At 40.0% G+C, this 25,968-nt stretch overlaps 1 protein-coding gene and 1 pseudogene across 1 annotated transcript; one reads left to right on the forward strand and one right to left on the reverse strand.

Moving 5' to 3' along the window:
• The first annotated feature begins 885 nt into the window (after nucleotides 1-885).
• On the forward strand, nucleotides 886-22,574 carry LOC110288808 (uncharacterized). The gene is made up of 5 exons (XM_085831015.1): nucleotides 886-1,285; nucleotides 11,392-11,936; nucleotides 17,166-17,292; nucleotides 17,478-17,538; nucleotides 18,871-22,574. Exons 2-5 carry the CDS (start codon nucleotides 11,847-11,849, stop codon nucleotides 20,423-20,425), a joined length of 1,833 nt encoding a protein of 610 aa, XP_085687141.1. The 5' UTR covers nucleotides 886-1,285; nucleotides 11,392-11,846; the 3' UTR covers nucleotides 20,426-22,574.
• Nucleotides 14,956-15,402, reverse strand: LOC147000926 (prothymosin alpha pseudogene; annotated as a pseudogene).
• Nucleotides 22,575-25,968: the final 3,394 nt, after the last annotated feature.

A 25,968-nucleotide genomic window follows, 5' to 3' on the forward strand; every position in this document is an offset into this window, starting at 1 on the left:
TGCAGACCAGGCAATTAAGAATCTGGATAGAGAGCCGGGATTGGTTTCACATGCCTTTAATCCCAGCACTCAGGAGGCAGAGGCAGGCAGATTTCTGAGTTCCAGGCCAGCCTGGTCTACAAAGTGAGTTCCAGGACAGCCAGGGCTATACAGAGAAACCCTGTCTCAAAAAACAAAAAACAAAAACAAACAAACAAAAAGATGGGAAAACCCTTCTTTAATCTGGAGGTTTTGATTAAGAAGAAAAAAATTAATCTAGGCCAGAACTTCTGCTGTGCGCCTATATATATATAAAGGATATTGAAGATGGTAGTTCTTTCTCAATCTCTCTTTCCCACGTACTGGCTTGCAAGGCCTTTTTATTTTTCTGGCATTAAGGCTCCATCTGTGGAATTCTGTTACGTGCTGAAGACCAGCTGAGACATACAGGCACTACTGTTTTCTTCAACTCTCCATTGGTACAGTCATTGATTTACTAGTGGGGCCACATTCTCTGAGCCGTTCTTATCTCTCCACTTTCTGCATACTCAGAGAGATCCATGCTCTGAGTTCTGTTCATCTGGAAAACCTTTACTAATACAGATATGTTTTTTCACCTTCCCACATAGGAAACCGTGCTGACTAACAATAGTGCTCCATAGTGATTGGAATCCATCCCCTGCTTTTCTCCCAGGGTTGTCTGGAGTCTCATATGTGTAGCAATTGCTTATTAGCTGCGGTTTTCCTGATGTCAGTGTAAAATGAGAGAAGCACATTTTGTGTCCTAAAATCTCTCTTTAATTGTAAATATTCTTGAACCCTATAGTTAACTCTACTCCAAGTTGAATAATGTACTGTGCAAGGTGTGGCTCTTGATTCCCTGGAGGAGCAGGGGGCGGAGCGAGGAGGAGGAGAACCGGCGGCGGCCTTGGAGGAGCAGGAAGAAGAAATTCTGCTGAGTTCTGGATGACAGAAAGATAGACTATTGGAGGAGAGGACCGAAACAAAGTCTTGCAGATCTGAAAAGGGTCAGCTCTTGGATAAGAAACCCGATCTGGGAAGCCCTATGCTTTGTGCCTTCAGCGCACTCTAACCCTGAGGGAGGTGGTCATGTCAATCAAGACTCACTACCCAATCAGGGCCTCTGGATAGGCCCGCCAATAGACGTAGAGGCGTGTTCTTCCGTGTGCCCTGTGCTCTCTGTTCCTCTACGTTGCGAGCAGGCTGAAAGATTGATCTGATTTGTTTTCATCTCTGCTGACAGGGGCCTTAGGGAATTGCCAGCGATCTACAGGGTGGCGACATGGTGAGTGTGTGACCACTGCCCTTAACCGGAAGGATCAGGGAGTTAAGCAGCTGGAGTCGGGGCGATCTTGGTTCCTCTTCAGGCAACGGAGGGGGAAGAGTGTCTGAGGTGACAAGACTTGGTCTTTAGGGATATTTAGGGTTGCTGTTTAGTTTAGACGTTTGCCTATCTTAAGTCTCAGTCCCTTGGTAGCTGAAGCTGACCTGCCCGAGTTCCTCTGAGGCAAGGCTGGACGCTGCAATCTCTGGTATTTAGAGCCTCCTCTTAAAAAGACAGGGGATTAAGTGAGTAGCTTTTGTTCTATCTCCACTGAAACTGGGCTGTCAGTTGAAGTCACAGTAAGAAAAGTGGGACACTTTTAAACATGTCTTTAATCTTTGTTTCCAAGTTCTTCTAAAAGGTTTCCTATGAAAGTTCTCTAAGGAAAGGGAGTGGGTGACTAAGTAAAGGAGTCATTGCTAGAGCCTTTCCCTCTTGTCCAGATGCCTCTTGCTTGCTAAGCCTGGGGGAAGTTTGGAGCAATAAACTTCTCTTAAACCAGGAGAAGAGAGCCACCCTCACAGTAGGAAAGGCTTTTACACAAGCAAATTTGGATAAACATATAAATTCATACACTTTGGGGAGGTTAGTTTAATCCAATGTATGTTGAATTTCCAACTAGAGGGGACTCCTTTGCAGATATGTCCAATCCACTTGCACAGTTACTTCAGCTCAGAGTGTTGAGAAGCTGTGTGTTAGGTTGCATCTCTCGGCTGCTAACGTTGCACATAGGGGTGAGATCTAACTGTATCTTCTTATGCCATTCTCTCTGCCAGGGAATGGCCTGCACTTTTTCAAGATCACTCTCCTTTCCTAATAACCAGACCAATGCCAAATGGCTTCTCAGCTCTCTCTTCTATAGAAGATTCTGATGCTAGGAATATTTGTTCAAAGGCGCATACATCCTGCTATCTATTATACTTTTAATATGTATTATACATTGTAGTGTGCTGAGTGAGTCAAAGTCAGCTGGGCTTCTAAATCAGACCCGATTTCAAACACAGGAAATAATCAGAATTGTATTTGTGATAGGCTTGCACACTCCAGTTTTTCTTTCTTTTAACTTTAACTTTTTAAATTTTCTTTTTTTCTGGTATTTCGAGACAGGGCTGGTATTTCTGTGCAGGTCTGGCTGTCCTGGAACTCACTCTGTAGACCATCCTGGCCGTGAACTCGGAAATCTGCTTGCCTCTGCCCCCCAAGTGCTAGGTTACCAATTAATCTTAATGTTAAAATTCAATTCCTAGTTAAAAGTCACCTTCTTTTATTGACTTTTAATTTATTTATAATCTTGTGATTTCCACATCAGAAATGGATTCCAGCTTTCCTCGTATGTTTTGTTAACTGTGATAGTGAACTAAGTTACTAACTGAAAAAGATTCCACTTTTGTAAGCACATGCTATGTACCTAGGCCTTGAGCTTGACTATAAAAGCACTCCCCTGCTTTTTAGTTTTGTTTTCTTTTTTTGTTTTTTTGAGACAGGGTTTCTCTGTGTAGCTCTGGCTGTCCTGGAACTCACTCTGTAGACCAGGCTGGCCTCGAACTCAGAAATCCACCTGCCTCTGCCTCCCGAGTGCTGGTTTTTTTGTTTTTGTTTTTGTTTTTGTTTTGTTTTTTTGGCCCTGCTTTTTAATAAATCGATTTCTCTTTATTCAATTTACATCCTGCTCACTGCCTTCCTCCTAGTCACCTCACCCCCCACGATTCTTCCCCCAGTTCCCCCTCCCCTTCTCCTCTGAGTAGATGGGCCACATTTTATTACCTAGATTTGGTAGTCCAATGTATTTTGTAGGACGCATGTAGTATCTTGGTTTCACAGTATGGTCAAATTTTTATTCAGATTCTTGATTGCCTGGTGTGTGGACCCAAAAAATGGGCCAGTCAGACTCTTGTCAATGGTCTACAATTGATTGCCTCACTGTTCATTCTTAATATTACATACTGTCAAAGCAGCAAAGTTATCTACTTCCTTTTGTCCTGTCCCTATCTGGGCTGTGACTACACTACTTTCAAAGTTCCTGAACTAGATTCCTGAGCATTGAAGGTCTATACTGTGTGCCTTCAGCACACTCTAACCCTAAGGAGAATGCTTATGTCACTCAAGAATCACTGGCCAATCAGGGCATCCAGGCAGGCCAATCAAGAATAGGAGGGTTCTTCCCAGTATCTTGTGCCATACTGGAGGTTCAGCTCTATGGTGAGCCTTTGACATCTGCCTCTTACTTGAAAGAGCAGGGGCATGAACATTTGAAGCTGGGGAAGTGGGCACTTTCCTTGGCTGGGTGGGAACCCGTGGCCAGATGCGCTGAGCCATCTCTCCAGCCCCAAGTTAAACACTTCTAAAAGTTGACTTAGATATTTTGTTTTATCACCAGCAACTGAGATGGCACTGGTACATAGCCATAACCTTTTATACCTGAATGAGTTATTTCATGGAAATAAAGAGAAGTGTGAAATCTAAACAGGTTGCCTTATCAATGAAATTCATAGGTTTCTTTCCATGAGTTTGCAAATACAGAAACAACAGAAAGGGACATCAGTATACTTAAGAAGACTCATGATACTTCTTAGAGTTTTTCTCAAGAAAATACAATCGTGTGGAACTTAACATAAGCAGGCTAGCTAAAGATCATACCACATTCTCTGTAGTCTTAGAGTTCCTTCAGTATTAATTCTCTCTGGTCCTCAAAGACTTCTGTATTATGCAGAGGCTTTAACAGACTCAGTACACTCTCAAAATTTTACTTTTAAAAGAGACCATGAAGTGTTGACATTTACCACGGTAAGTATATTTATAGATTTTCTTTTAATTTTTTATTAAGAGACATCTCTGTGTCTTTGTGATAGGATATACATACTGGTTTCCCAGAAGATTTAACCATTAGATCTTCTTTTAGAAGGAATTATAAGAAGTTGGCAAAAACTTCATTTGTTTTGGAAATGAACTTTTCTTTACGGCTTGTCTATGTCTATAGCACTGTAAATATTTTCAAGTCTTTTATATCATCTTGATGTCAGTAAATAGGTAAAGGTTTTACAAGAGAAAAATCCTATCCATGTAAATGACTTGGTAAAGACTGCAGACATCAGAGTTGTCTTCAATTTCAAAAGCAAAACATCTTGTTTCAAAAAAAAATCTTGTTTCATGTCTTCTGCATCACAGCCTTGAAGGAAGTAAATTATTTACCACATTCACTCAAGTACTTTTGGAGAGATCACCAATGTCGTTGTTGTAACATTGGTAGTAGATATTAACATTTGCTCTGTGTGTGACAAATCCATTCAGAGAGATTATTTGGCTGTTCATGTCTTCCTTCTGTGACTCCTGTTCATCTTGGAATATGCTTTCACCTGGTGATAGGTAGCTTTCTGCAGCAATATATAGAATGGACTCCTATCATCTAAATGCCTCACTGTTTATACAAATATCAGGCTGTGCTTGATCATACTTTTCAAGGAAGTTTGCTTGTTCGGAGCAGTTTTGCGGTTATTCATATTTCCACAAGTTACTTTGAGATGTTGTTTTGAGAGATTATATCTACTCCATCTTGGGACCGTCCTCCATCTTAAAGAAAAGAAAAAAAAAAAAAAGCCTGAGAACTTGACCTACAGGCGTACCCAAGCCTCACCCTTGTACCAGCAAGGACCCACTGTTTATCCTTGTCCAGAGTTCCTCCCTCGCCACTTCCAATCAGCAGTTAATCCAAGATAGTCTGATTGTTTCAGATGTACTTTCAGACTTATGGTGATTGTATATGATCTTGCCTTAGCACCCACCTGTTGGCTTACAATAGTTATTCTAATAGATATTTGTCAGACTGGACATCCTCCCTCACGCCCTCACTCGGTTCTATTGTCTTATAAAATCTTGTCCTGCTGAGATTTGGGGCTCATCCACCTTTCCTTCCTGTCCCACTGTGTCAGAGTTTGGTTGGAGGAGAGCCCAAGCCTGAGTTGTAATTAAGTGACCCTTATTCTATTACATCAGAAATGGCTCCTTGGTGGTCTTTGGGGTTAAGGAATGCTTTCTGGCACAGGAACTCCAAGGCCACCAGGACCCAACACAGTAGGTCTCAATGCCAGTAATGTCTGTGTCTATGTGCCTGTGTGGTACCACAATAATTCTGTTCTAAATAATTCTCTAATTCTGTTCTGAAGAAGCCTAAAACTTTGTATTTCATGGAAGAAATGACAAAAGGGGATGTGGAATCTCAATGTAGCAGATGTGCTGGTTCCTCATAGCCTTGGGGCCTTGAGAGATATTCCAAGGACCCCAGGGAACAGAGTGCTCCTAGTGTTAATTTCTGGAAAAGACTGAGTGGATGTGGAACGCCAATATTTGGGGTCCTATTTACTTTTGCTCTCTGTCACTTTTGTCTACTCCGTTTTCTGTTTCTTGTTAAGGGGGGACTTTGATTTTGAGGGACTGACACTGTTGAGATTAGAAGACCCACCCTCGGGGCTGGTGAGATGGCTCAGTGGGGTAAGAGCACCTGACTGCTCTTCCGAAGGTCCGAAATTCAAATCCCAGCAACCACATGGTGGCTCACAACCGTCGTAATGAGATCTGACTCCCTCTTCTGGAGTGTCTGAAGACAGCTACAGTGTACTTACATATAATAAAAAAATAAATTAATTAAAAAAAAAAAAAGAAGATCCACCCTCTTGACTTAACCCCTCCCCTTTTATTTTCTCCCTGGACCTCCCTATTCTTTATGGGCCTGAGTTCCCAGGCTGAGGAGCAACAATATGAACTAACCAGTACCTCCAGAGCTCCCTGGGACTAAATCACCAGTCAAAGAAAACACATGGTGGGGCTAATGGCTCTAACTGCATATGTAGCATAGGATAGCCTAGTCGGTCCTCAATGGGAGGAGAGGCCCTTGGTTCTGTGAAGGTTCTGTGCCCCAGTATAGGGAAATGCCAAGGCCAGGAAATGGAAGTGGGTGGTTTGATGAGCAGTGGGAAAGGTGATAGGGGATTTTCAGAGGTGAAACTAGGAAAGGGGATAACATTTGAAATGTAAATAAAGAAAATATCTAATTTAAAAAAAAAACAGGTTTTTTGTTTGTTTGGTTTGGTTTTGGTTTTTCGAGACAGGGTTTTATCTGTATAGCCCTGGCTGTCCTGGAACTCACTTTGTAGACCAGGCTGGCCTCGAACTCAGAAATCCGCCTGCCTTTGCCTCCCGAGTGCTGGGATTAAAGGTGTGTGCCACCACGCCCGGGGAAAGAAAAGATTTTTAAAGATAATTTTTAATTGTGTAGGGTGATTTCCTTATCAAGATGCATATTAATGCTAGAGCAGCTGTATTTCCAGCCTAGAAAGATGTTTTTAGAAAAGCTCTTCCACACATACTCCAGTGTCCTTGATTCCAGTTGTTGCTCCTGGGTGAATAACATTGTTTTCTTGATTAAGCTTGCTAAATTCTTAAATGAACTGCCTGCACTGCCACTGAGTTTAAAACTTACCGGTTTGAGTCATATCATCAACTTTCCACTGCAGTAAGGGGAAAAGGATTTGCATGTGGAGCATGGCTTCTGCCTTCAGACCAGAGTAGGACAGGATTCTTGTGTAATTCACGGAGAGAAATAGTGCAAGCAAACAACTGCTAGCATCACTGTCTTAGTCACAGTTTGTATTCCTCCACAAACATCATGACTGAGACGCAAACTGGCCAGCTTCTTAGAGCACATGCCCATAAGGCCCATTCCACCTTTTAAACAATATTTTGTGACTATACTTATGGCATTTCCACCATCCATCTTCTGCCTCCAAATCCTTCCATAGACAACTCATTGTTTATCATCTAAGAGCTCTTTTTGCTTGAACAATGGTTACTGTTTGAATGTAACCTATGTCTGCCTGCAGGATCTTTCCAACTATGAAGCTAATGGATAATGGCTGAAATGGACTATTGGAGTGTAATAGAATGCATACACAAGGTACTTTGTCCCTTGATTGAATAAGAAGATGTTCTCTGGGAGATTGAAGAATTTCTTGATAACTACAAATTTCCCAGACTAGGGCCCTGTCTGCCCCTATTGTGGAAGTACAGGGCTAGGTAGGTCAGTGCTGTCTGAGTCATTTGTTCTCTGTTCATCCAGTAGCAATGTTGCTACTGTCCTGAGCTACATCTGAGTGACTCTAGGTTGTGATGAATTCTGGGAAGACCTAGTCATTAGAAGCAACATTAAGAGGTACCTTGTGGAATCCTGCTGGGCTTCTCCTATGACTGTGAGATAGACCACAAGCAATACTGTGCTGAGTTTGGCAGCCATTGTTTAGGACAGGAAATTCCATGACCAGGAAGAGCAGGTAGGCTGAGCTATCAGAATCTGATCTCCTGGGACTGGGATGGACTGTGAGTCAGACAATGGTTCTATTCGTACATGTGGTGAACTGAGCAGAAACCCTTGGCCTGTCAGCCTTCCTGAGTTTGGATTCATGGGGAGAGAGAGGTTCTGCAGTCCTGTCAGTGGGAAACTGTGGTGCTTACAAAATTACTATGCATTGTACTCACTGAGACATTGATTTGTGGATGTAGTGGAAAGGCAGTTTTACAGAATAAATTTCTTGTTTCTAGGGTTTCTGAACATGGCATTCCACAGATATGTTTGTGTGATAAACTTTACAAATAATTTCAAAACTGAGACAGGAGGTGATGGGGATCAGGCTTGGAAGAAAGATCAGTAGTAGCTGGAGGGTGAGAAATATAACAGATTAGGGTCCAGTTTGAGTCATTATTGTGGGCATTGAGAAGTCTGTGTTGTTTTGATTTTCTACACATAAAGCCTTTGGTAACACTGATCAAGTTCACATTTTGCCTCTCAGAGTTGCCTTAGGTTCTTGGTGAATGCTTTACTAAACTGAGGTGCTGTTTTTTGCATTTCAAATGCTGTCCCATCCTAGATCTCCCGTCCTTGTCATAGAGACCTTTCCCATTGCTTCTTCTGGCCCCAGGTATCTTCCCCCCTTTGCTCATCAAGTGTTCCCCAGATTAGGTGCATCAGATACCACATCAGGCTACAGGTTTAGGGACAGCCCCTGCTGCTAGGGGCGTACCAGCTTTTGGGGGTTTACAGCTCAGGTGGGTAGGACACAGCATTGCATGAGGGGCCAAAAGACTGATGATCTCTGGTCTTGTAACTTTCTCCAAGTGTACTGGATGCTATCAGCTAATGGCTTCTAGAGATTTGACACTCTTTTGCTCATAGTGTGGCTGAAAATGACTGGCTTCTTTTCTCTTTATCTCACTGTGCATTATTTTTACTTTATGAAACTCTGTTTTATTAATTGCTGTATCTTCATTTTATAACTCTCTTTTACTATTGTGTGCTTTATTAAGCCCTGAAAACTTAACTCCTTCTTAACTTTATCACTGTTCTGTGCTTCATGCCGTGCTGGGGAATCTTACCTCTTTATTACAATCTTGTGGTTAAAATCTAAATTCTTTCTCATTATTTTGTGGTACATTAAGTCCTGGAGAAACAATTCTTTATTAACTCTTTTACTATTGCTATCAACTTAACTCTTTATTATTTATACATAAATAAGCACTAACATCAGGGGATTAGAACATGCTGGTTAGCCTGGGGAGTATTAAATACAACGATTTCTTGCTAGAAGCTGCTTTCTGGCCAGGAAGTGTGTTAACTTTCTTCAAGAGAATGAGGAGAGGAAAGGAAAGGAGTCACTCACACAGAAACATATACAGTGGGCAAAGTGGAAAATGGTTACTCACATACATTTGGATGAATGGATGGATGAATAGATGGATGGATGGGTGGGTGGGGCAGAACCTTCAAACAGTCTTATTCTGAGGTTAGAGAAGGTCAGCAGACATGTTCATGTTAGAACTGTAACCACAGTGCTGTTAGGTGATGTTTCCTTGATATTTTCTGTATGTGTGTTCTCTGTCCTTTATGTATGGGAGAGTTGTGGCATGGATCTATCTTTTAAAACTCTTTTCTAAGCCGGGCAGTGGTGGCACACCCCTTTAATTTCAGCACTTGGTAGGCAGAGGCAGGCAGATTTCTGAGTTCAAGGCTAGCCTGGTCTACAAATTGAGTTCCAGGACAGCGAGGGCTATACAGAGAAACCCTGTCTTGAAAATGCAAAACAAAATACCGAACAACAACAACAAAACCTCTTTTCTAGATCTTACATTATGGACTAGAAGATAGTTTTGCTCTGTAAATCTCCATCAGCCTCAGTGACTTGCAATGTCCTGTCCCCCAGTAAATTATTCAAAGTGTAACCTGGGGGCTGATCCAACAAGGACTTATTGATGATATCATATGTGGAATTCATACTGTTTCCTAGGCTGGGTCTTCTTTGGGCATCAGCCCGAGCTGAATAAGTGATCTCTCCCTGGGAAAGATGTTAATTCCACACCAGCTGTACATCCAGGCTTTAAATAATGTTTCTGAGACAAGCTTTCCTATGTTGAGTCAGGTAGCATTCATTCCACTCTGTTATTTCCCAGGACAATGACATTGTTCTCCTATTGACTAAACCAACTAAATACTTAAGTCTAAATTACTACCACCACTGTGTTTTTAAATTACTTGCTGTGTCATGTATGTAATCAACTTTTTTATTACAGTAAGAGGAACAGGATTTGCATGACGGGCATGGCTTCTGCATTCACACCAGAAGAGAAGGGAGATTATTGCGATCCCTACTGGAGACACAGTGTAGGCAATCAGCTGGTGCAGTCGCCATTATGAACAAGACCTGATTATGGCAGGGAGGTGATTTTTAATTGTGGATCATGTATTAATCACGTTCTGTGATGAAGACAGCCTATATTGATGGGTGTTTGATTTGTGAATGTCAGTTAAGCCAGTGAGTATTCAATTTGCACGTTCTATAGATACATGTGCAACCTTCCCTGACATCATTACGTCAGCTCAGGAACTGAAACCCAGGCCAGTGGGTGTAGTTGCGTGTGTCAAGATACAGGTGTCAGCAGCTACGAGTCCACATAGAGGCCAGTTCAATAGTGTTCATTAATGCTATTCCTGATAGGAGGGTATGGGTGGCTAGTTTTGAATGTGAGCATATCTATGCAGTTTTTCAATTATATTTAAGTTTGAAAAAAGTCAATTATTTAGAGGCAGGCGGATTTCTGAGTTCTAGGACAGCCTGGTCTAAATAGTGAGCTCCAGGACAGCTGAGACTATACAGAGAAACCCTGTCTTGACAAACCAAAAACCAAAAACAAACAAACAAAAAAAACAGCAAAAAAAAATAAAAAAATCAATTATTGGTTCCCTTTTCAATGTAATTTCTGTCAATTCATCATTGCTGTGATCTCTTACTATTTGAAATTCTGTGGTGTTTCCCAGGTATAAGAATTTATTTTCATATTTTACAAGGACAGTTTAGGACCATGTCTCTTTATGCCTAGGCTGGCTCATGCTATGTAATTGATAACTGCTTTGAACATCTTGTCCTGTCCCTAAGACCACATGATGGGAAGACAGTGCTGCATCTCTTCTAGCCTAGGCTTTGAAGGGGAAAGTTTTCCTGGTTTGGCAGTACTTGACATTAGCAATGAGAAGTGAGGTAATCAATTCGACCTTGTCGATAATCACCTTGACTGACCATTACTCTGGCTGCAGAAAAGGCAGTCATGAATCTGGATAAAGAAATGAACTTATTGTCAACTGTAATTAACACTACTTCAAGTAGTTCAAGTTACTGTATTAAAACAAGTTGAGTTACCTAAAACTGAAACAGGTGGACATTGGGAAAGTGTTTTTTATTTGTAACATTTAACATGGAGAACCCTTCCTTTTGTGTGTGTGTGGTTTTTGTTTTGTTTTTGTTTTTCTTTTTTTTTTTTTTTTTTTTTTTAAGATTTATTTATTTATTATATGTAAGTACTGTAGCTGTCTTCAGACACTCCAGAAGAGGGAGGGAGTCAGATCTTGTTACGGATGGTTGTTAGCCACCATGTGGTTGCTGGGATTTGAACTCCGGACCTTCGGAAGAGCAGTCGGGTGCTCTTACCCACTGAGCCATCTCACCAGCCCCTGTTTTTGTTTTTCTTGACAGGGTTTCTCTGTATAGCTCTGGCTGTTCTGGAACTCACTTTGTACACCTGCCTGGCCTGGAACGCCGAAATCTGCCTGCCTCTACCTCCGGAGTGTAGGGATTAAAGGCTTGCACCACCATGCTCAGCTACGGAGAACCCTTTTTTATCCTGGAGCTTTGGAATTGACAAAAATACTCTTTAGTCTAGGCTACAGTTTCTGGCAGCAGCCTACATTTATAAAGGATATTGAAGATGCTCGCTCCTTTTCTTTTTTGCTGGCCATAATCTGGCAAAAGAGATCATTTGATTTTTCTTGCATTAGAGGTTCCATCTTTGGAGTTATGGTATATGCTGAAGACCAGTTGATACATACAGGCTCTACTTCTATCCTTCAGCTTTCCATTGGTATGCAGTTATTGGTTTCCTAGTTGGACCACATTCTGTGAGCCATTCTTATATACCACTTTCTACATACATGGAGAGATCCACACTATCAGTTCTGTTCAAGTGTAAAAGCTTTTCTAATACAGATATGTTTTTTTGGCTTTTTCTCTACACACAGCAGGTAAGTATAAGGGCAGTAGAAGACTCAGCAGTAGGGATAGCCATGATTATTGGGTCTCAGATAACAGTTACTAGGGATGGTCCACGTGCCTCTACCCTGGTCCTATAACTCACATCTAAACACTGAGCTTCAGGTTCTCTGCACTAATTTATTCACTTCTTTGTTAATTTAAATTTTTGTTGTTATTAATCTATGTTAAGTCTTTTCTTTTATTGTGAGAAAAGACTCTGTGACCTGGGCAGGTCACTCAGGAAGCATTTTGCTTGGGGTGATCTGAGTTTAGATACCACCACCCATGTTTACTACCTGCGACTCCAGATCCAGGGGGTCTGACACCCTCCTCTCTGGTGTGCCACTCGCACATACATGGAAAACTTCCTCTCGTGCATGAAATCATACACATGAACATAGGGACAGACATGACCTCAAAGGTGCTAATATCTTATAATGCAAGGTAAGCAAATCAAGCAAGTTCATGTGTATAATAGAAATCATACAGTGTTTTTTATTCTGGGATTTTGTATTTTTTTAAAGTTTCCATTTCATAAATGTAGTACACAGTTTTATAATTTTATAATATCAGAATGCTTAATCTCTGCAGTTGTTTGGATTAGCCTCCATTCCCAATCCATCTCACATTATTGTCAAAGCAAACAATAGGAATGAACAGGAAGAGTGCCGGCCACTGAGTTTGTAATTTTCATTCTGATTATTATCTTACAGTTCTTATTTAAATGACCATGTGAGATTCACAGGCCTGTTTGTGTGTCCTTATTTCAGTGCTGCTATCTATGTGGTATAATTCATTAATTATAATCTAACTATACTGTTGTTTCTCTAGGAAATAATAAACCTTCACCTCTTTTCTTCTTCTTCTGATAATTTACTATCAGTTCCTTGAGTTTTTGCTGGTTTGGGAGCTTTCTGTGGAGAAACAGTGTTAGCTTTCTCTTCTTGAACTGAAAAGGTTGCCTCTACTCCTTTCTTGGAGAATCTGTGTTTTCCAGTCCTTGCAGTCATCAATGTTCAGATTTTTAATCCTTCAGTGACTGATTTGGTATGGGGGTTCTTAAATTTTTTTCATATATTATTTTCTTTGTCTCCTAAGTTACTTAATTTGTCAGCATTTCAGAGCCTACAATCATTTGAGAGAACTACAGTTGAGGCGGTACACAGTCAGAATGGTTGTTTGCTAACTTGGTGAGAGATTGTGGTAATTGACTCTTGACTAGTGCAGGCTCATCCACTGAGTGTGGAAGAATTGCTGAGTGAGTAGGCCTGGCCTGGATGAGCAAGAGAGCAAGCCAGGAAACAATGTTTGCTCATGGTGTTTGCTTTTATATTTCAAGTTGGTTTTCTATCATAAGATTCCCAAATAATGGAAGGATGTTTTTGATTTTTTTAATTGGATATTTTGTGTATTTCAAATACATAAAACATTGAAAATGTTATACCCTTTCCCCATGTTCTCTCTGGAACCCCCCTTTCCTATAACCCCTCCTCCTTCCTCTATGAGGATACTCCATCTGCCACCTACCCTCTCCCATCTCACCGCTCTGGCATTCCATTACACTAGGGCATGGAGCCTTCACAAGACCACTGGCTTCTCCTCCTATTGATGCCAGATAGTTCCATCTTCTGCTACATAGCTGTGGGCCCCTGTAAATAGAGGGAACTGAGCTCACTCATTTGTAGGACCAGCAAGAGCTCTTCATGTAGCACCTAGCTTTTTAACTACCCCTTCTTAAGCTCTGGAAAGGCTGGACAGTGGTGATGTATGCTTTTAATTGCCACATTTGGGAGACAGAAGCAGGCCAATTTCTGAGTTTGAGGCAGCTGGTCTATAGAGTGAGTTCCAGACAGCCAGGTCTATACAGAGAAACCCTATCTTGGAAACACAACAAAACCAAAAGATCTGGATGAAAGTCTTCCGCATGCTCTTGCACACACACCCACACACATGCACATACACACACACACATTAATATTTTTATCTTGCCTTGTGGCTCAGTGTCTTGCCTTTTCCAGCCTCCCACAACTAGTGTGTCCTTTCCTTTAATCCTTGCTCAACCCTCTCAATCTGCCCTCACCTTTGATGCCCACTTACCTTTTCCTTGCACAACACCCTAATTCTGCTGTCAACTTAGTTGTATTTTGAACCTCCCACCTGGGGAAGTGGCCAATGATCACTCCATTGGGGATCGAACATGGTTGGTGACTCTCCCACCTTTTTTTTTTTAATTCCGGTTTATTGTTGGACATTGTTTCACACATATATCAAACAGATCAAATAAATAAATAAATAAACAAACAAACAACAAACAGCAACTTCATAGACAAAAAGAAAAGGAAAAAAAAATAAAACTTTTTTCTTTGGCCTTTTTAACCATCTCATACAAACCAACTACTTATACTACAGCTAGGTACATACCTAAAAGTTACTGGAATGCTCCGAATAAGATTTGTTGTTGTTGTTGTTGTTTTTGCTTTTTTTACAAGGTTTTTTTTGTTGTTTTGTTTTTTCTCCTTTGCAATTATAATGAACATGGTCAAACCACAAGTGAGGTCTGCAGTAGGACAGAAAACGCTCTGAAGGCTGTTTTTTTGTTGTTTTGTTTTTTCTCCTTTGCGATTATAATGAACATGGTCAAACCACAAGTGAGGTCTGCAGTAGGACAGAAAACGCTCTGAAGGCTGTTTTTTTGTTGTTTTGTTTTTTCTCCTTTGCGATTATAATGAACATGGTCAAACCACAAGTGAGGTCTGCAGTAGGACAGAAAACGCTCTGAAGGCTGGTTTGGTCACCCGTTATCATTAAAAATAGCTGACAATATGTACAAAAATATAAAATGTAAATAAAAAATACAAACAAATTTTCCTTTTAAAGTATTTTTAAGAAAAATGGCAGGGCCTGGGAAGTTCTGTTTTGTTTTTTTTTTCCTCCCATGTTGCCAATTCATGTTGTAGTTTTGGTGGGGTGGTGGAGAGCGCATGCCACCTGTGGTTGGCACTGCCAGCTATGGGTGGGCGGGGCCTGCTTTTCTACTCGAAGGTGACCACGTTTAAAATCTGAGACGGGAAGTGGAGGGTGAATAGGTCACGGTGCGTAAGGTTACTTTTCCTTTTGTGGTTTAGTCTTCTCCTCGGTCTTCTGCTTCTTGGTGTCGACATCGTCATCCTCACCATCCTTAGCTTCCGGCTTTCCCACAGGAGCCTCAGCTTCCTCATCGTCATCTCCATCCTCTTCCTCACTGTCACCTTCTTCCTCCTCCTCCTCTTCCTCCCCACCTTCTTCCTCTTCTTCATCTACCTCATTGCCAGCCTCCTGCTCCCCATTTTCCTCGTTTTGAACGTTCCCATTGGCAGGTGCATCTCTTCCATTTTCTGCCTCCTCCAAAACTTCCTTCCTCTCCTTCAAGTACTTAGTGGTGATCTCAGAGCTGGTGTCCACTGCCACGTCTGACATGGTGGGGCACGCCAGTGGTCCGATGCCGCGAGTGAGGGAATTAAAGGAGTTCGAGGACTCTGGCGAGAAAGCTGCCGGAGTCCACACTGGAGGATGTGGTTGGCAGAGAATGTGGCTGCAGTGAGCGCAGAGCAGGACCCCAGAACAATATAAAGATGGCTCTTTGGAGCAGCCAGTGTGGGGGCTGTTGACTGTCTTTTCCTCTAAAGCATGGTAGATCTCCCTTTCCTGCCCCATGCCTCTCTTTCCTCTCCTTCGGGAATCTGGCAGTCCAACCATACTGATTGATCAAAAGCCAGGTAAAGACAAGGACCTTCAGAGTTTATAGGCAGAGTCCCAGTCTTAGCATTAGAACCATGCCCTAAACTTCACTGCTGAGCTATCTCTCCTACCATATGTTGTTTACCTATAATAAACATTAATGTTGCCAATATTTTCTTATGTCCAGGGGGAACTGTTAAATCATATATTCCCTTTTGGTAATATCTTATTACCAAAATATAGTGTGAACTGGTGTACCTCAGGTTCTGGAAGTTGAATACCGAAGTGTATTGTATGTATCACTTTTAAAAGAGTTTAAGTAAAGGGCTGGAGAGATGGATCAGCAGGTAAGAGCACTGACTGCTCTTCCAAAGATCCTGAGTTTAATTCCCAGGAACCACATGGTGGTTCACAACCATCTGTATTGGGATCTGATGCCCTCTTCTGATGTGTCTGAAGAAAGCCACAGTGCCATATACATAAAATAAATAATTTTTTTTTAAATAAGAACTTAAATAAAAGCACATAAGTTCATTCTATGTTTCTGGTTTGGTTGGTTAATTATGGCAGGAGATACAGGGTCTTCCTATGTATCTTTGGCTGACCTAGAACTCATTGTATACATAACATTGTATCCATATATGTATGGATGTATAATGTATAACATAATGTATAACATAACATTGACATCCTACTCAATGTCTTCTCCCTATGTCTCCTGACTGCATTGGTTTGGTTTGGTTTGGTTTGGTTTGGTTTGGTTTGGTTTGGTTTGGTTTGGTTTGGTTTGGTTTTTCATGACAGGATTTTCTGTGTAGCCCTGGCTGTCCTGGAACTCACTCTGTAGACCAGGCTTGCCTCGAACTCAGAAATGCGCCTGCCTCTGCCACTGTGCCAGCATGCCTGGCTCTGACTAAGTTGTTAAAGTCGTAAGCCAGTGGACCCAGCATGTTTATTGATTTTTATATGTAGTAATTGTCAATATTAATACAATTTCTTTGGTGTGTGCCAAACACTATTGTTCTTGTAGAGCTTTTCTCTTTATATATGTAATTGACATTTTTTAAAAAGGCTACATCCTATTCAAAGGGCTGAGAAATGACAGGGGTGACAGGGCTAGAGAGATTCCTCAGAGCTGAAGAACACTGATTGTTCTTGCAGAGGTCCTGAGTTTAATTCCCAGCAACCACCTGGTGGCTCACAACCACCTGTAATAGGCATCCGATGCCCTCATCTTGGATGTCTGAAGACAGCAACAGTGTACTCACATATGTGAAATACATAACTCTTTAAAACAAACAAACAAACAAAAAAGAAATGACAGGGGTGAACCTTATTATTAAGTTTCCTTCCGATATGACTTGGTAGTTACAGTAGAACTAGGATGTGAGTAAATAAGTGGGACAGGCCCCAGATTATATGAACACATTGCCTATGAAGAATAGATGCCCGATGTTGTTTCTGTTGTGCTTTCTTTTGTACACGTTTATGGGATGCTCTAGAATGCAGTGACTTATGAGGACGTGCATGTGAACTTCACTCAAGAAGAGTGGGCTCTGCTGGATCCTTCCCAGAAGAAGCTCTACAAAGATGTCATGCTGGAGACCTACAGGAACCTCAATGCTATAGGTAAGACTGTCAATTCCCTTTCCTGATTTAAAATTCAAGAAAACAATTTTTCTTTTGGTGCACTTCTGTAGTTTCAATAAAAATGAAGGAAGGATTTGGTGAATAAATCATGCATGACTATAAGGTTCACTGAAGATAGTAACTTACATTTTGCTAAATTTCAAGGCATACATTTTCTGTTTTAGGCTTTAGTTGGGAAGCCCAAAATATTGAAGAACATTGTCAAAGTTCTAGAAGACACAGAAGGTAATTTTCATGTGCAAGCTCATACAAATCTGCCTATAAAGATATGTTAATGTGTGCTGAAATTTGATAAGAAAAAGAGCCATGTAAATTAGCACAGCTTTAAGTGTATTGATGATTTTTACATTCCAACAAAACCATTGTCTTTAATTTCTTATTATTTTGCAATGCCTTTAAGGATAGGGAAGCATTGCCTTAGTGTGTATCCCCATTTGAAACATAGCCCTATTAGCGCTACACAGTACAACTGCCAGTTTGTTTCTGCTTACTTTGGAAAAGCTACACAAATTGAATAGTTGATAAGTATGTGTCCAAAAGCTTCTAAGAAGCAAATAGTCTATATTTAAGCTGGTTGTACTCATTTATTAGCAGTGTTGGTGCTAAGTTTAGTTAGAAGGGCAGCATTTGGGAGGTGAGTAGGAGGTTTTGCAGTAACCTTAATCCATATTTCACATGTCTATGTGAACAATGAGTAAAACCTTGTGAATGCAAATTTCAACATTTTATGTATTGGACTTCCTTTCATAAGTATATAATATTTTATAATGGATACACACCATGTATACCAAACAGATATTCCAAAAAACTATGTCTGTCTTTCTTTCTCTCGATCTTATCTTTTGTCTCCTGTAACTATTAGAAGATATATAGTAGGTTGCAGTTATAGAGTAGACTTTTTGAACATAATAGAAGTTAACAGTTAATTACATTTCCAAGTTTGTTGGCAATACATCAGCAACCTCATTCTGGAGAAAATTTTCTTGAGTCCTAGGGATGTGGAAATGGTCCTATTTCTCCTGATTCACTTTGCAAATATACTATGAGCTACAGTACAGTAAAATTTGGAATACATTTAGTGCATTAAAGCTCTGAATTCCTCCACTTTTCTTCAAGTACGGGAACAACATTTTATAGAAAAAGAATACGTAAAACTGAGCCATGTAATCAATGTTCATACCCTCTCAGGTGTCTCTGACCATGAGAAACAACCCATAATGAAGGGGAACAGCATGAATGTAAGCAAAGGGATAAAAGGTCTGATGGCTCTTTACATTTAGACAAATAGTAACATTAAATCCTAGAGATGAAAGTATTCTGGGACTTCAGCAGTTAAGAGCACCAAGTGCCCTTCTGAAGGTCCTGAGTTCAAATCTCAGCAACCACATGGTGGCTCACAACCATCCCTAATGAGATCTGACTCCCTCTTCTGGAGTGTCAGAAGACAGGACAGCTATAGTGCACTTACATATAATAAGCAAACAAACAAACAGAAAAACAAGAAGAATGTATTCATCTGTGTGGTAAAGCTCTCACATGTGCCAATTCTCTTCTCAGGTGTGAAAGGAGTCAGAGTGCAGAGAAACCCTCTGAATATACTCAACGTGGTAAAGCCTTTGCTTTACATGCTCACAGTCATGCCCAAAGGCATGAAAGGATTCATACAGAAAAGATCCCCTATGAAGTTATTCACTGCATCGAAGACTTTTTACCTTACACAAGTCTCGAAGTACATAAAAGAACACAAACTGGCCAGAAACTGTATGAATGTAAACAATGTGGTAAAGGATTTGCATGTCCCAGTCTTCTTAAAAGGCATGAAAGAATTCATACTGTCGAGAAACCCTACAAATGTAATCAGTGTGATAAAGCCTTTTCCCTTAAATATAGTCTCCAAAGACATATAAGGATACATACTGGAGAAAAACCCTTCAAATGTAATCAATGTGAAAAAGCCTTTTCACATCATTGTAATCTTCAAATTCATAGAAGAACACATACCAGAGAGAAACCCTTCAAATGTAATGAATGTGATAAAGCCTTTTCCCAATTTGGTCATCTCCAAACTCATAGAAGAACACATACCGGAGAGAAACCCTTCAAATGTAATGAATGTGATAAAGCCTTTTCAGAGAAAGGTAGTCTCCAATCACATATAAGGATACATACTGGAGAAAACCCCTACAAATGTAATCAATGTGATAAAGCCTTTTCCCATAAACAGAGTCTCCTAATACATATAAGGATACATACTGGAGAAAAACCCTACAAATGTAATCAATGTGATAAAGCCTTTTACGATAAACATATTCTCAAAAACCATATAAGGATACATACTGGAGAAAAACCCTACAAATGTAATCTTTGTGATAAAGTCTTTTCACGACACTTTCACCTCCAAAATCATATAAGAACACATACTGGAGAGAAGCCTTACAGATGTAATGAATGTGATAAAGCCTTTTCACATCACAGGACTCTTCAAACTCATAGAAGAACACATACTGGAGAGAAACCCTTCAAATGTAATCAGTGTGATAAAGCCTTTTCCCATAAACAGAGTCTCCTAGTACATATAAGGATACATACTGGAGAAAAACCCTACAAATGTAATCAATGTGATAAAGCCTTTTCCCATAAACATAATCTCCAAATACATATAAGGATACATACTGGAGAAAAACCCTACAAATGTAATCAATGTGATAAAGCCTTTTCCTATAAGCAGAATCTCCAAATACATATAAGGATACATACTGGAGAGAAACCCTACAAATGTAATGAATGTGATAAAGCTTTTTTACACCAAGGTAATCTTCAAACTCATAGAAGAACACATACCAGAGACAAACCCTTCAAATGTAATCTTTGTGATAAAGTCTTTTCACGACACTTTCACCTCCAAAATCATATAAGAACACATACTAGAGAGAAGCCTTACAAATGTAATGAATGTGATAAAGGCTTTTCACAACACAGTTCTCTTCAAACTCATAGAAGAACACATACCGGAGAGAAACCCTTCAAATGTAATCAGTGTGATAAAGCCTTTTCCTGTAAACATCATCTCCAAACACATATAAGGATACATACTGGAGAAAAACCCTACTAATATAATCAATGTGATAAAGCCTTTTCACAACACATTACTCTTCAAACTCATAGAAGAACACATACCTGAGAGAAACCCTACTAATATAATCAATGTGATAAAGCCTTTTCCCAATAAGGTCATCTCCAAATTCATAGAACAAATACCTGAGAGAAACCCTTCAAATGTAATGAATGTGAAAAAGCCTTTTCCCAGCATTATAATCTACAAATTCATAAGAGAAGACATACTAGAGAGAAACCTTACAAGTGTATTCAGTGTGTGTAAGTCTTTTCAAAGCATGGTCATCTTCAAAAGAATAAAAGAATCCACACTGGAGAAAAAAAGCTATGAAGGAAATGGATGTGAGCAACCTTTTTTACAACGCCATCATTTCTGAATGTGTAAGTAAACATAATGAAGAGAAAGACTGAATGTGATCATAGTCTTAATCGTCGTGAACACATTTGTAGAGGCCAGAATCCTTCTGAGTATAAGCAATGTGGAAAAATCTATGCCAGGCAGTTAGCTCCTAATGCAGCAAGGAGCACATACTGCAGAGAGAGAGAGAGAGAGAGAGAGAGAGAGAGAGAGACTATAAATATACACAATGTGGTAAACCTTTGCATATCACAGTTATCTTTGAATACATAAAAGAGCACATGACATATCTCAGAATACATAAAAGAAGACACTGGAGAGTGAAACTGTGTGTGAATAATGTGGTAAGGCCTTTGCAGTTGACATTGATCTCATAATGTATAAATTAACATAGACTTGTAAGAAACCTCATAAAAACAAGGAATGTGGTAAGCTTGTGTGTGGACCAGTTGTTTTTTCTTGAGAAAAATCCATGCTGCAGGGTAACCCTGTAAGTGGATCCACTGTGGAAACATTTTGTTCGTCACAGTATCTGTATGCAAGAATAAAACCTTTAGCATGTACTGGGTCTGTGAAAGTTTGCATGTCACAATAATCTTTTAGGACTTTAAAGAACTCAAAAATAAGGCAATCTGTGACTCTTATGGACACGGTTCCATCTTGGGCCAACCCAGTTATATTAATTTACACAACATTATTCATTCTTGAGAAAACCTTTAGCAACTGTCAATTCTCTTCTCAAGTATGATGATGTCTCTATTTTATTCAAACATGGAAACTCATAGGGAAACAAGCCCTATGAGGTCCATTGATAAGGTAACTGGTTTAGAATTCACAGTTCACTTTAAGTCCATGAAATAACTCATTCAGGTGTGAAACACTGATGGTGAGTATTAGTGCCTTCTTTTTTTATTTTTGTGATAAAATGTCTAAGGTATTGTAGAAAACTGCAGTCCCAAACCAGGGTTTCCACCCCAGCTTTGGCCATTTCTTTTCCAGATAAAACACACACAACTAATATATTTGTAATAAAGCTTAATCAACACCCAATATTGACTGGTATCTATCCTCTATGCTATCACATCTATTTCCAGGCAGTAATTTTGTCACATAATTTTGCCTTATTTCATCGGAGTTATGCTTAACTCCACTTAGTCACCCCACATGGCCATTATTTTATTATTGACCTAACCTAAGGCTGCTTTTTCTCTGTCTGCTTTCTTCTCCTTGTGGTTCTCCACTGACCCCAAGTCCAGTATCCCTAATCCCTGTCTATGTCTCTTCTGCCCAGCTACTGTCCAGCTATTGATTGTTGTCATCTTTAATAACCAATCAGAAGAAACTTGAGAGCAAGGTCACACACCTTCGCTTTGGTCTGTGGGCAGATCTTGTCTTCTATGGAGCAATCAGTTTTTAGTTTCCTGCTTTTAACATTACAGTACATAGCAAGAGATGAAACCCCAACATGAAGGCAATTTTTAGAAGCATTTAAATTTCATTAAAGTTCCAAAGGGACATAGGATCACCATGATATTGTCAGGGCAACAAGTGTTATTTGTGGCAGCTAAAGGAGGAGCTCAGAGCTCACGTCCTCAGCCTATAGCCTTAAAGAGAGTGTTAGAGCCAGGTGTGGTGTCACTCACCTTTAATCCCAGCACTTGGGAGGCAGAGGCAGGCAAATTTATGAGTTCGATGCCAGCCTGGTCTACAGAGTGAGTTCCAGCACAGCCATGGCTACACAGAGAAACCCTGTCTCCAAAGAACCACAAAAAAAAAAAAAAAAAAAAAAGCCAGAGAGAGAGTGTGTGTGTGTTAGGACTAGACATGATTTGAGGACGTAAACTGTGAAATTCAACCTCAGTGACATATTTTCTCCAGCAGGCAGACATTTCCTACATGTCCCCAAATGACACTACTAACTGAGAAGTATTGATTTCTCTGCCATCAATCCTCTATGCTTGCTTTTTGTTATATAAGCCAACTCATGATGAAGAAAAACTCTGGATACGCCTTAGATGCCACAAACCCTGGGTTATAGTAGTCAATGTTTCTACAAGAATAACATCATGAGTAAAATTTTCTTTGCTGACCAACTTCCTTTAATTTTATTTATGGAGTTTGTCTGCATCTTCGGGTGAGTATGTGCATGTCTATGAAGATTTCCAAGATTATTAAATTGTTGTATGTTCTCTTGGCAAAAGATACATGAAGATGTCCGAACCTGACTTTATCGCTGGGAATGAAATTTTCTTAATTACTTGGCCATGTCTCTAGCCATCTATATAATTAAAGTGTTTTATATCATCATGATGTCAGGAAATAGAAAAAAATCTTATACAAGAGAAAAACCCTATCCATGTTGATGACCTCGTTAAAACCTGTAAGATCACAGATGTTTTCCATATGGAAAACATCGTGTTTCTTCTCTTCCTCATCAGAGCCTTGAAGGGAGTAAATTATTTCCCATGGTCCCTCGAGTGTTGTAGTAGAGATCACCAACTGTGGTAATGGTTTTATTTTCAAACATTTGGAATAGATATTAAAGTTTGTTCTATGTCTTTCAAATCCATTTACAGATGTTTGTTATGCGATCCTTGACTTCCTTCTGTGATTTCTGTTCGGCTTTAATCCCACTTTTCTTGTTGATAGGTACTCTTCTACTGCAGTGAAATGAGTTGGATACTCATCTTCTAAGTGGTCCGTTGTTTATTTAAATATGAGGGCAGTGAGATCGTACATTTCCAGTAAGGTTGCTGGTGAAAACATGGTGGGCGCTACTTTTTGTGTCATTTTCTCACAAATTTCTCTGAGAGTTGGTTGTTATGCATCCTAGCTTTTGTGTCAGTCATTAGTAAGGATTATCCTTTTTCTTTGTTTTGTTTTGTTTTTTTGTTTATTTTTTGTTTTTGTTTTGTTTATTTTTGTTTTGTTTTTTTGTTTTTGTTTTTGAGACAGGATTTCTCTGTATAGCCCTGGCTGTCCTGGAACTCACTTTCTCGACCAGGCTGGCTTCGAACACAGAAATCCGCCTGCCTCTGCCTCCAAAGTGCTGAGATTAAATTTGTGCTCCACCACGCCTGCCTTGTCCTTTTACTCTTGATAGACATGTGTCAGCCTTCTGAATGTAAGTCCAAAGATAGAAGATATACAGTCAGAGGGTCCTCTTTTTTCAAAACGCTTTAATATTAAATTTCAAATGGTTAATATATGAAAATAGAAAGAACAACAATACCTTAGGTATACACCCAGAGCATCCTATTCATCTCTCTCAATGAGATCTAATAATGTAGAATCAGGGTTCAACTACGTATCTCATACATAGGTGGGCATGTTGTTGCCAGAAAACAATTTTTTTTCTTGGCTTAATGAGGCTGAATGGTTCAGCCTAGCTGGTTAGAGTAGTTAGGACACAGTCCCTAGTCCTAACACTATTAACAGAAGTCTCCCATCCTATGTAGCTCTCCTTCCTAAAAGCCACTCTCTGTGAACTAAGTACAGTATTATTTTGGTTTATGGTGGCATCTGTTATAATTCACCAAAACTAGGGTAGACTTCTATTTTTATTCTACAGATGGTAAAACTGAGGGTCACAAGTTAAGTTGCTTCTGAATATACTTAATTGGAACTGTTCATCTTTCACATGCTGTAATTCTAGTGCATTAGTAATTGAAGTGGAAGCCACCTAAACCAGGTATGGTTGCACATGCCTGTATTCATGGTGCTTACAGAGTGAGGACACCAGGATTTCAGTCATCCAAGTTAAAAGTGGTCAACAGAGTGTGTTGCAAGGTCCAGAGAGCCAAAGCCGAGGTTTCTTTGAGGTTAGAGTAGCTCAGCAGAATTGTTCATGTAAGAGCAGCAACCACAGTACTGTTAGGTGACTTTTCCAATATTCTCTATTTGTGTTTTGTGTCCCTTGTATGTGTGAGAATTGTGGCACTGATACATCTTTTAACTCAATCTTTGAAATCCTCCTTCATGATTAAAATGTGCACTTGAGTTATAAATCCCCATGTGCCTCAGTGGCTAGACTTGCAGACTCCTTTCCCTATTGCTGTGGTTCAAAGGATGACCTGGGTCCTAAAACTTAAAAAGAATTAAAATGGTAGCATATGTGAAATGCAAAATCTGTTCTTGGCTGGTTTCTCTTTGAGCTGAATATACACTCTTTGTAAAGAGATTTTTCAGAATAATCATTTACTTTTGTGCAGTAACTTCCTTATCAAAACACATCAGTGCTAGAGCAGCTGTACCTCCAGCCTAGACAGATGTTTCTGAGAAAAACTCTCCCACTTACACTCAGGTGACCTTGATCTCAGTTCTTGCTCCTGAGGGCAATAAGATATTGTCTTCTTGATTAAGCTAGCCAAATGGTTAAATGAACTGCCTGCAGCACCACTCAGTTTTAAATGACCTGTTTGAGCCATGTAGTCAACTTTCCACTGCAGTAAGGGGGAAAGGATTTGCATGTGGAGCATGGCTTCTGCCTTCAGACCAGAGTGGGACAAGATTCTTGTGTAATTCACAGAAAGATACTTGGCACACAAACAACTGTTAGTATCACCAGTATGTAAAAGTACCTGGTTATGCCAGGGTGAGTGATTTTGTAATTCCCCAGCATTTATTAATTCATGTCATGTGAGTGAAAGCAGATCAGACTGGTGGGCATACACATTGAGATGATTAGCTTGGTCTGATGAATATTGAATTTCCTACTAGATGTCAATATTGCCTATATGTCCAATCAATCCACTTGCAAATTTACTTCAGCTTAGAGGGCTGAGAAACAGGCCATTGATTTCACTGCCTGTGTTAAGTTACTTATCTCAGCAGCTAACATTGCTCATGGGGTGAGGTAAAACCCTTTCTTCTTAACAGCATTCTCACTGCCAGGGAATGCTCTCCTTTTTTTGAAAATTGGTGGAGATATGTGAGAACTTTTCAATGATGTTTATCTTTTTAAAGAGTTAATAATTGATTTCAGTTTTTTGTTTGTTTGTTTTTTCGAGACAGGGTTTCTCTGTGTAGTCCTGGCTGTCCTGGGACTCACTCTGTAGACCAGGCTGGCCTCAAACTCAGAAATCCACCTGCTTCTGCCTCCGGAGTGCTGGGATTAAAGGCGTGCGCCACCACCACCCGTGATTTCAATTTTTGAATGTGATTTCCTTAAAATGCATCGCTGC

The sequence above is a fragment of the Mus caroli genome, unplaced genomic scaffold (genome assembly GCF_978045245.1).
Source record: "Mus caroli unplaced genomic scaffold, Mus_caroli_1 scaffold_15, whole genome shotgun sequence".
NCBI classification, from domain to species: domain Eukaryota; kingdom Metazoa; phylum Chordata; class Mammalia; order Rodentia; family Muridae; genus Mus; species Mus caroli.